At 53.5% G+C, this 11,334-nt stretch overlaps 1 protein-coding gene across 1 annotated transcript in view; it reads right to left on the bottom strand.

Annotated features, from left to right (window-relative positions):
* Positions 1-2,310: 2,310 nt before the first annotated feature.
* Positions 2,311-11,334, bottom strand: part of LOC129654229 (ras association domain-containing protein 5-like) — a 47,985-nt gene continuing 38,961 nt past the window's right edge. The window contains exons 5-8 of the mRNA XM_055583747.1: positions 8,632-8,742; positions 7,287-7,584; positions 6,378-6,493; positions 2,311-4,812 (exon numbers count right to left, since the gene is read on the bottom strand). Coding sequence (XP_055439722.1) covers positions 4,660-4,812; positions 6,378-6,493; positions 7,287-7,584; positions 8,632-8,742 — 678 coding nt within the window. The 3' untranslated portion in view covers positions 2,311-4,659. The remainder of the gene's footprint in view (positions 4,813-6,377; positions 6,494-7,286; positions 7,585-8,631; positions 8,743-11,334) is intronic.

Raw genomic sequence — 11,334 nt, 5'->3', positions numbered from 1 at the left:
GCCCATCCAGAGCTCAGGGCCGGGGAGCCTGCCTTTCTTTAAAGTCCTTCTACCAAATATTCAGTAACCTCTTGCTACTCTTACTACCTAATTAACCTCCTAGCCCCAAAATCATTCCTTCGGATATCTAAAGGGCTATTTGTCTGTTTATATTTGTCATCATTCAAAAGAAGGAACAGTTCTCTCTTCCTTGAGCAAAGTCTAGGCTAGACCAGAAATAAACAGTGAAAGCACACTAGGACCTGGGTTTCCACACAACAGTAAGTTTCCCTCAATACTGACAATAGCTGTGGGTTGTGATGTGGCTACAGGATAGATGACTTTGCCACAGTTAAGATAATCAACTAATGCTTTCTTTAGCCCCAAACTTCTTCACCTGGGGCTCATAGGCAAGGTGTTCAGAGAGTCCATGGAGTTCTCTGAAATAGTGCATAAGATTTTGTATGACCATTTTCCTAAAAGAGGTTACCATGCTTTTGTCCAGTTCCCAGCTGGATCACGTGAAAAGATTCAGGCCCCTGCTGTGGTCCCTGCTCAGTCTGACAGTCACCAGGGGCCTCTTGTGCAATAGGAAGGAGAAGGGCTGAGTCAAATCACTGCAGAGGTATCTGCTTTTTACCATTAAAAAAAAATAAAATTACACTTCAGTTTACTTTTTTTCTTGCTCATCTTGTTTTTTTTTTAAAACCAAGATAGACTTGAAAATACCCATAATATTCAGAAATTCCCCACCTGGGGCTTGAATAAGAAGAAAGGAGTGAATATAAAAATGTGAGGTCCCTTGCCTTTTGTTATGAGGCTCTGAATAATTGGTCTTTTCACTGCTGACTCGCTGTAAGTAAACTGCGTCATTTTACTGATCTGCTCTCTTAACATAAGCATATGAAACCGAAAAAGAGATTCTAGAAATCGACCCCAAACAAGATTCTGTTCCAACAGAACCCTTGGACAGACAGAGTTTGATCTGCGGTAGTTAGAGTAGTCCTGAAATACGGTCCTCGTATGAATACAAATAACACACAGGGAACGTGTGGTGGTGGTGGAGTCGCTCAGTCGTGTCCGTCTCTTGCGACCCCACGGACTGAAGCCCGCCAGGCTTCTCTGTCCACAGGATTCTCCAGGCAGGAGTACTGGAGTGGGCCATTTCCTTCTCCCAAGGTTCTCTCACAGACATAATTTGTTAACACGACCTTGGAGGGACTGGAGGCTCAGAGTTCTGTCTTGCCTGGTTCACCCTACTAACGACACAAGCCAGTGAATGGTGAGGCTAGGTCTACAGTGAACATCCACTCTTCAGGTTTGACCCAGAACCCTGCCGTGACACCGTGCTGTCAAGACGTGCTTCAGATGGTTTTTCCAGTAATGGTGACACGTTTTGCATTGATTCACCTTCCCCTTTCTCCTCATGAATACCATAGGTGCACGGGAGGAGGCGAGGGTGTGTTCCGCTGCGCAAGGGACTCCTTTTTAACTATGTGCTAAGCCAGATAATCTACACCAAGGTCAAACGTGCAACTTTGAACTTAATCCCACATTGTAACCAAATGAGTTTCAGTGAAACGCAAAAACTGGTTCATTTCTGGGTTTTTGCAAAATTATTGAAAGAGGTACCTCTTGGAGCGAGCAAACGTTACAGCTGTACCCCATTCCTGAACACTTTTAAGAATGTCTCTTGGACAGGGGTGCTCTCCTAGAGGGAGGGCAGGGGTAGGCCGGATGAACTGAGGGCCCTCGTTGATTGCACTGTGTGTGATCAATACTGGAAGGCAGGTGAGAATTCCTTTTTAATAACTTTTATATGGTTATTGCCACAGTTACTGAGATATTCCTTTGATGGACATCAGAGCTAAGGTGAAAGGACTGTCTTAGTCATCTAGCCCTTTCCTCTGGGTGAGATGATCGCAAACGTTCAAAGGCTCCTTCCTATCTGATTTTAAAATAATGCCAGAAATAGAATCATTGCTTAACTCAGTAGCCTGTTCTGGTGTTTAATCATCCATCCTTAGCTCCAGAGAACCTCCCACCCCGCCTTTTCAAAGTGCTCTTTCTGTAGTGAGTCCCTCTGCTTTCCTGCTCTGGGGATGGAGAACCCGTCACCGTGGCAGCACCTCCAGCCCTCTGGAAGGTGTTCTCAGGATGGTTTGAACAGGAGCCTTCATCCCACTGTTCATTGGCAAAAGAAAATCTGACTTGGTCTTGAAGCGTGTGTGTTACTCCGTCCCCACCCCTCTCCCAGGTCCACCGTTTCCACGCGATTTCCCAGATTGCCCCGAGAGGGGGAGGTTCAAGGAACACATCTCTCGTCTGAATCATTTTTGCAACAAGCTTTTATTACTTTTTTTTTTTAAACCCATATAAGACACACATTTCAGAAGAAAACAGCCCCAGAGCACACACTGGGCAAGACAACGGCAGAAGGTGCTCCACTCCGACCGTGCGAGGGGAGGGGGACGCCCCACTCACTACTGTTTTGGAGGCGCAGAGCCCAGCCCGGGTCCCTTGGTCTAACTGTGCTTTCAATAAAACCTGAATTTTCCCAGTTTTCTTATTTCATAAACACCCCATCTCTTTATATATAGCTATATGCCTTTATGTATATATGTACATGACTTCTTTTTCTTCTCAAAAATAAAATGGCCACCCCATCCGAGGGGGGGTCTCAGCAGCATTCACAGCGGTTGCAGCAGCGTGCCTTCTGTTCATGTTACAGACATGCAGCGTGGAGGAGAGGGTGCTGTGCCCGCCCACAGCAGGGAGACGGGATTTTAAGGGAGGGAAGTGATAAGGCTAAGCAGGAGATGGCAGATAACTAGGGTTTTTATGATGGAAAACATCTATTTGAGCTGCTTAGCTCGTCCTTTATTTGCAGCTCTGAAGAACAAGAAGTGTGCACAATGAAGGTGCTGTATTCCTTCTAGGATCAGGGACCAGGTGGACTCGGGGAAGAGACTCGTGAGGCTGCACAAAGAAGCACGGGCTTGAATCGACCCAAGGACTTGGGAAGGCAGAGAACAGCGAAGAAATGGGTCTCTTAGAGGCTGGAATGGAAACTGCCCTCACTTTGAAAGTTCACAGTCCTTTTCCCTGTGCCCTGGAGTGTCTCTGCCATCCTGGCTCCTGGCTTGAATTGTTTGGCTGGTTTTAGGTTTGAACCTAAGCAAGGAGTCAGTACAGATGTAGAGTCGGGAATCTGATCTGCCCTGTCCAGGCGGTTTGACCTCACTTCTAGGAAGTCAGGGCCCAGGACCTTAGGCGGGCAGGAACTTTGTGACCCTCATCCCATGCTTGGGGGGCAGGCTCCCCTGTCCTTGTCCCACACTGCCGTGGTCCACTTCCTGGCAGGAGCAAGCCAGCAGCAGAGCCTCAAGCAAAGGCCCGGGTTCCTGATGCTCTCCAAAAACAAAAAGGCACTGAGGTCAGCAGGAGGCCAGCCCCACGGCCGACAACGCTTCAGACCACGAAGGAGTCCCAAGTTGGCTGAGTTGGAGGGCACCCCACTCTGTAACCAAGGCAGCTCCTCTGGCAGCACTTGGAGATCCCAGTGTCCAGAGGGAGGGGAGAGGTGGTCCTGGAGGCCGGAGGGGAACTGAGGCAGCCAGGCCCGTGGCCGCTAGCTGGGGAGGCCTGAAGACAGCTTGGACTCGTTTACCTGCAACACGTTTTGGCTTTGACCGTCTGATTTCTGCTCTCAGCAGGAGAGTTTAAAAATGGTTTAAATGGCTGGTTTCCCCTTAGTGGAAACAATGAGGATGATGGCAATATTAAATTCAAAACTGCAACTTAAAAACAAAGAGCTGACGAAGGTGTGGCTGAAGACCACACACACACAGATATAAATGCCTTTGGGTTTACACGTGTACAGACTCGGGCCATCAGGGCCAGGGCCAGCTGCAGCTTCTCTGGAAATCTCTCAGGCAACCTCAGCTTTGGTGCTTCTGACCCAAGCGTCTGGGGCCAGTAGCTTTATGACCATCCCTTACCCATGAGCAACAGGCACCTGAGGATGGTGGGGGAAAATTCTCTTTTTTAAATATTTATTTATTTGACTGCACAGGGTCTTAGTTGTAGCACACGAGATATTTTAGTTGAGGCGTGTGGGATCTAGCTCCCCAACCGGGGATCGAACCTGGGCCCCATGCATTGGGAGCTTGGAGTCTTAGCCACTGGATCACAAGGGAAGTCCCAGGACAATTCTTCTATGAGCACTGTCCTGTTTCAGAGGCTTAGCTCAGAACTGCTAAAGGAATATGCTACAGTTCTGGACTCATAAATAAAGGAACTGTGGATGGCAAATAAGAAACGAATTGAAGACTAAAGGCCAGAGAAAGAACATATCTCTAAAACCCTTTGCTTTGCCAGCTGGTGTAGGGAGAGGCAGCTATTTGGTTTGTGGAAGGCTTGCAGATGGCGAGACGAGGCGGCCGATCTTGCACACGAGCGCGCTGCTCTGGGGTGATGTGCAGAGGCACAAATGGCAACGGGGAGGCCCTGCACCTGCACGCACACGCGGCCGCCAGAGGCGTCATGCCACATCTGGAACTGATGGGCAGGCACAGATGCACCCACCAGAGGTGTCCTGAGAAACTGTCTGTTGCAAAATAATAATTAATAATAAAAATTAAATCCATGGGCTTTCAGGAGAAGGGGAGGCCGGACTGGCTAGGCAGGTTTGCCCTGGGATTTTCTTAAGGCCTCCTCCAGTTTCTGCCTGAACTTGTTGTACTTCTTCTGCACTTGTTGGACCTTGTCCTGCTCCTCTTTCTCCAGGATCGTTAGGAAGTTCTGGAGCTCAGGGATGGAGAAGGCGTCCCACTGGGTGGCGAAAGGGAGATTGGGGGAGAGAGAGAACAGGAGACAGGTTAGACACCGCACGACGGAGGGGCCCTGCCAGCTCAGCTCCCCCTTCACACCACTTGCTACGGAATAGGCAGGTGTGATGAACAAAGCCTGAGGTCTCCATGCCATACCAGCAACAGAATTTCAAATCCAGGCATCTTCTGGCTGAGAATTAGTAGATCATAAGCCCTGTTTTGATTGGCGTATGCTGTTATTTTATTGGCTTTGGCCCTATTCATTGAAGAATCAATAATCTTAAACTTCTCGGTAGCAGCTGAGATCCTAACCGTGATGCTGGAGCTGCCTGAGACCCTGGTGACCGCCTGGAGCTGTCTGCTTTGGGGCTGACCAGCAACGGGTCCCCAGCATGCAGCCCCCAGAGTGACGTCTGGAGGGGAGCTGGGCTTGGACTCAGGAGACTGGGCGTCAGCCTGGCTCCACCGTGTGACCCTTAGCACAGAACTCCACCCTTCTCAGCTGTTTCCTCATCTGCCGTGGAATTAGGGTGTCTGCCTCCTGCGGCTGGCAGCGCAGATAATGAGATGAGTCACTTGCACAGCTCTGCAGGGCCTGGCGGGCCTGGGCCTGGCTGGCGGGACATGGCTTCTCAGGACAGAAGGCAAGTCCAGCTTTTCCTGGCTGACCCGGCAACTGAGAACCCCGTGGGGTCAGGGACTTTGACTCCTAGGCTCGTTGAGCACAACGGAACATCAAGGTTTATCTGGTTTAATCTCCACATTGGAGAAACGAGAAAGCTCAAGTCCACAGAGGGAACCACGATCACAGAGCTTATAGCCGCAAAACTTGAACGAGAAGCCAGGCCTCTAAACCCCAGGCCTGTGAGGTTCCCATGGGACCAGCAACATTCAGTTTCTGTGGAATACTTTGTCCCAACAAAACCTCCCACTCTGTCAAACAGAGGGAGAGCAGAGCTTCCTGGTGGAGGCTGGAAAAAGACAGGCCTAGATCCCCCACATTTCCACAGTGGCCCCCAAGACTGCTTCTGCAAACCCCAGGCCTGCACTGAAGGCCATGTGACAGACTGCGAGATGCACCCACTGCCACCCCAGGTACCCCAGGACGCGGGGAGCACCAGCTGGGTTTCACCCCACTTCACACCACAGGCTGGATGCTTCCCTTGGGGTAGTGAGGTCTGTTTTCAAGAACTAGAGAGAGAACTGAGTCAACAGTACCCATGCCTGGGGGAGCCCAGAGTTGGAGCTTGCTGGGCCTTGGGACATCCTCAGGAGCGAAAAGCTGGGTGGAACACAGGGAGGTTCTCAGCACCCCTCCACCCTGACTGTTCAGAAGTAGGCACATGGAATCCTGTCCTTCCACAGGCCTTGCCAGACAGGCCCTGACCTGCTCCCCCAGAGCGCTTACAAACAATCCTGACAAGCGCTGACCTTGGGCCACACTCGCCCCAGCTCAGCAGCTGCGGGGCAGCCTCCAGCTGCACTGGGGGGTGAGGACCGCGCCCACCCAGCGAGGCAAGCCCCGTGGGCTGGGTCTGCACAACAGGCGGAGGTGCCCAGACCTACCTCCACCTCTCCAGTTTCATTCTCCTTTAGCACGAAGCTGAGGACGTCTGTGTCAGGCCCGGCGAGTAAGCGCAGGTAGAGGGGGCAGTCAGCGATGGAGAGTTTCTGGAAGAGCACTGCAACATGTATATTACCATATGTGAGACAGATCGCCAGTCCAGGTTTGATGCATGAGACAGGGCGCTCAGGGCTGGTGCACTGGGATGACCCAGAAGGATGGGATGGGGAGGGAGGTGGGAGGGGGGTTCTGGTTGGGGAACACATGTGCACCCATGGCTGATTCATGTCAATGTATGGCAAAAGCCACCACAATGTTGTAAAGTAATTAGCCTCCAATTAAAATAATTAAATTAAAAAAAAACTACTCAGTCTACAAATAGAGAACTATTTTCCCTCCTAGAGGAAGGAAAAATTCTTAATTGATTTAGGTTCAAAATGACAGTAAGACAAATAAACTCAAAAAACCAAAAAAGAGCACTGCAAACCAAGAGAGGGGGCTGGGCTCGCCTTGGAGTAGAAGGGCAGGGGCTCAGGATGGCCGGACCGATTGGGATGCAGGGGTGTTTGTAGCCATCCTTTCAACCTAAGGAAAGGCGCCTGGCAGGAATAAAGGGTAACAACCGGTACCTTCGGAGTCTGCTAGAGTGGGAAGCGTGTTTCCATGCACGTCATCCCCCCCAAACGTTCGAGGGAGTGGTCCCATTCCACAGATTAGGAAGTGAACGCCCAGGGGTGGGTTTCCTGCAGTCACGTGTGAAGGGAGGGGCATGGTGGGCGGTCCGTGCGCAGACCTGACGCCACAAGGGAGGCTGGGCTCGAGAAGCCCACCCCTCCCGCTCAAGTATGACCGGGCTCGCCCAGCCAGAGTCGGGAAGGGTAGTTTCTGGGGGGGAGCTCGCTCACTCCTACCTTGCCCATCCTTGTGTATCCGCTTGAAAAGCGCGAACTTCTGGGGATTGTCCACGACCATGAACTTCTTGAGCAGCCCCTGGATGACCTCGCTGACCGTGGTGCTGCTGCTGATGTGCAGCTGCTTGACGGCGTCGAGCGGCAGGTAGAAGGAAGTGCGCTTGTCCGTGGCGGCCGCCGGGTTCACGTCCTTGATGGCGTCGTAGATGGACTGGGGCCGGATCCCGGCGGGCACCGTCACCGGCCGCCGCAGCTTCAGGTGCACCTTGATGAAGCCCGTGTAGCTGCCGTCCTCGCTCTGCCAGGGCGCAGGTTGGGTGCGGTCAGGGCGGGCCTGTCTCGCCGGATCTCCCACCTGCCACTTGGGGCCCGGGCTCCAGACGCGCGGGGCTGCAGAGGCCCTTCCTGATGCAGTGCCATCCCAGCCACACCCGCACCACCTGCCTCCCTGAGTTTCACACCCCCCCACACCCCTCACCCCGCCTCTGCTGACCTAGGGATGCTGGCAGGGCAGTGGCAGGAGAAGGCCTGCAGGACCTAGCTACTGCTGCAGCTTCCCCTCCCCAGGGGCTCACGCTGCTTGCCCCAAATCCCCTGTCACCAGGCAGATGGGGCGATTGCCTCTGCTGAGTCCCCAGGCCAAGAGGCAGGGTCTGGAGTGGCCCTTCTGGTCGTCCCCTCCAAACCAAGGAGGAGCTCTGTGATAAGATCCTCGGAGAACCGGGCACTGAATTTCCTCCTACATCTCTCTCTAAAACCCTCTAGGGTTAAACCCCAGTCCCTCTGCGACTGGATTGTTCTGGCGTCCATTCGGCTGACACCCCAAAGAGCCAGTTGCCAGCAAACACCAGCAGGGGGCAGGGTTCCTCCAGCGTATCCCCTGAAGATGGCCTCTCTGAACCAGCATGAAGCTGGTGCCCTCCTCTCTCTGAGCTCTGCACACTCAGGCAGGCTGCCCCAGGCACAGGATGTGAGGATCAAGAAGGGGAGGGCTGCCTGCTCCCCTTGCCTAGGGCTTCCTGGGCCCCTAGTCACCTTCATAGCCTACATGTGCTTTGACACATGGGCACTAATGTATTTTATACTGAAGCTCAGAGAGGTTAAGGTTTCCCAAAGCTTCAATTTAGAGAAAGAGCCAGAGACGGAATCTGGGTCTCATTCCATACCCCGATCTGTTTCCCCAGAGCATGGACAGCCCAGGTCTTGGCCTCACATAAGCCTGGACGCCTCCAGAGCCCCAAAGAAAGGGGAGCGCCGTCCCGGGGAGGGGAGCCCCAGGATTCCAAGGGGGAAGGGGGTGTGAGCGAGGTGGGGGCAGGGATGGGGAGCGGGCGCGGACGCTCACCAGCTTCATGCCCAGGCAGTTCTTCTCCCGGGCGTTGTAGCTCTCAATCTTCTGCTTGATCTCCTGCAGAGTGGGCGGGCGCTGAGGCTCCTCGGGGGGCTTACAGTCATTCTGGAACAGACACAGACGTGAGGGTGGACACATGCATCACACACGCTTCTCAGGATGAGAAAGGGAGTGACCGCTTCCGCCCAAAGGCCTCTCCAACCAAGAGTAAGTAAGCACCAGAAGCACGGAGCGAATGGGATGGACTCAGGCTGAGAACAATCGAAGGTCAAATGCCAGCTGTGGTAACTGCCTGGCCGGCTACCCCCAGGAAGTGGCTGAAACCTTTCTTGGTGCCAATCTCCTTCGCCTGTGAAATGGGGGCCGTACCCCACCCTTCAGGCTTGTTGCAACACGGACACATAGGCACTGGGTATGAATCTGCTGAGTTGGCAAAGCTGTTTTGCTCATTGAGGGCTGCTACGGAAAGATGCATTCAGATGCTATGGGAGACGCAAAGACACGCAAGCCGTAGTCGTCTCCTCAAGGAAGTAATAATACAGCTGGAGAGAGGTGTGCACACATGGTCCCAGCGCGTGCTGAAGGGAACGACAGCAGTTCTCCCACGCCGAGCAGGCCAAGGGCACGCGGACATCAGCTCAGGCCCCAGGGCTTCCCTGGTGGCTCAGACAGGAAAGAATCTGCCTGCAATGCAGGAGACCTGGGTTTGATCCCTGAGTTGGGAAGGTCCCCTGGAGAAGGAAATGGCAATCCACTCCAGTATTCTTGCCTGGGAGATCCCACGGACAGAGGAGCCTGGCGGGCTACAGACCAGGGGCTCTCAAAGAGTTGGACACGACTGAGCAACTAATACACACACACACATACACACACACACACACACACACACATGCGTATTTATCAAACGAATGCACAACTGGTGGGAGCAGGGGGCTGCAGCCTTCTCTGATAACCGAGGGGATGACTCTTCTCTGCTGGGGCTCAGGGTTGGCCTGGGTTTACCAAAAGCCTCCTCCATGCCAAGTGCTCGGTATGCATTGTCTCAGTTAATCCTCAGAATCAAACTGCAAGATCGAGTTTATCACCCACATTTCACAGATGAGACAACCGAGACTCAGAGGAGGTTAGGAACGTGCCTCCAGCCCTACAGTCTGCAGAGCTAAAAGGGACTCGTCTGTTCTGCTGCGTTCTTCCCACGACACCACAATGGATTCTTCTGACCGCACCCCTGCCCCAGACCCCCTCCAGGAAGAATGAAGCTGAGGACGTGAAGGTCAGTGTCCTGGGGAGAATTCTGGGGTCTCAGCAGCTCTATCCGCCTGTCAGTTCCCCGAGTTTCTCTCGAGTCCACTGCCGCCCACCCTCCTAGCTTTGTCTTCATGTTGTTCCTGGGCAGCTGAGCATGCGGGAGCCACAGTTTGCGAGAATAAACAGGTCGGTCGAAATCGAAATCGGCCTAGAATTCGCCTGTCTCAGAAACCCAGTGGACCCCAGGGCGGGTTGGGATTCTCCTTTGGCAAATGAGGAAACTGAGGCCCAGAGGGCGATCATTTTCTCCTGGCTGCCATCACGCAGCACCAACCTGTGGACGTCTGTCTGCTTTGGCTGCAGAATTTCACAGCCATGCTACCATCAGAGCATCACCCAGCTGAACACGTCGGATTCCTGGGGCAGAGCTGCCCATCTCACCAGCCCGTGGGAGACAAGTCACACTGAGCAGGACGCCTTCACTTCCTGCTCGCACTTTCCAACCCCACAGGGCCAGTAAGACATCAAGCTCGGGCTGCGGGGGGGAGCTGGCGTGCCTCCCACACCCAGCCCTCAGCGCGGAGATGCGCTGACACCCTTTTTCCATCACAGCGTCTTCTGCGGGCCTGTCTGCCCCTCTCTGTACTCTTCTCTGAGGAGGCTGGTCAGAAGAGCACTGTGCATCCACACACTATCTCTTACACACTAAATGTGCTGTTCCTATTTTAAGGGTTACAGACAGAAGCTCAGACGTGTTAAGAAACGCGTGTATGGTCCCACTGCTAGTAAGCATCTGCGTGGGGCCTGTCACCCAGCCCGTCAAGTCTGCCTGACGGTGCTCTTCTCACCATGTGGTCACCCCAGGACAGCCCACGTCTGCTGCCCCCATGGTGATCACTGAAATTCCACGCTCTGAGGCGGGGATGAGCAGCTTCCTCCCCAAGACCGATACATTACTGACCTGTGAAATGTTCAGCTAAGGTGTGTTTGATTGGTGGGTCCCCAGAAGCCTCAGGACCTGGGGCCACCGTGTCACCCGTGAAGATGTCAAGGAGGGACTCCTGTCTCCCGGCGGGAGGCACCACGATTCCAGGAAAGGGCTCGCTCTTCTCCTATGTGGCCACTCGGATCCCTGGGACAGGTCCATCGAGGACCACCCAGAAGGAGTAGTCCCTGGGGGACTCCCTTCTGCTGGAGGGGCGTAGCAGCTGGTGTGAGCTGCACATCTGTCTTCATACGCTGTCGACTTGCTCCCCAGGGATCCTCAGAGTGAAGCATCTCATTCCTTGTCCCTCCCCGCTTGGTTCCTGGAGACCTCACCCCAGCCCCCAGCCCGCTGGGCACCTCTCTATGGGACCGGGTGTGCCTGCTGCCCTCTGGGAACTTCCAGTCAGAAAGGCCAGCATCCAGTTATTATTACACACGCTGTATTCCTTTCATCTATGAAAC

The sequence above is a fragment of the Bubalus kerabau genome, chromosome 5, assembly GCF_029407905.1.
Source record: "Bubalus kerabau isolate K-KA32 ecotype Philippines breed swamp buffalo chromosome 5, PCC_UOA_SB_1v2, whole genome shotgun sequence".
NCBI classification, from domain to species: Eukaryota; Metazoa; Chordata; class Mammalia; order Artiodactyla; family Bovidae; genus Bubalus; species Bubalus kerabau.
This window is presented reverse-complemented; position numbering and strand designations above follow the sequence as displayed.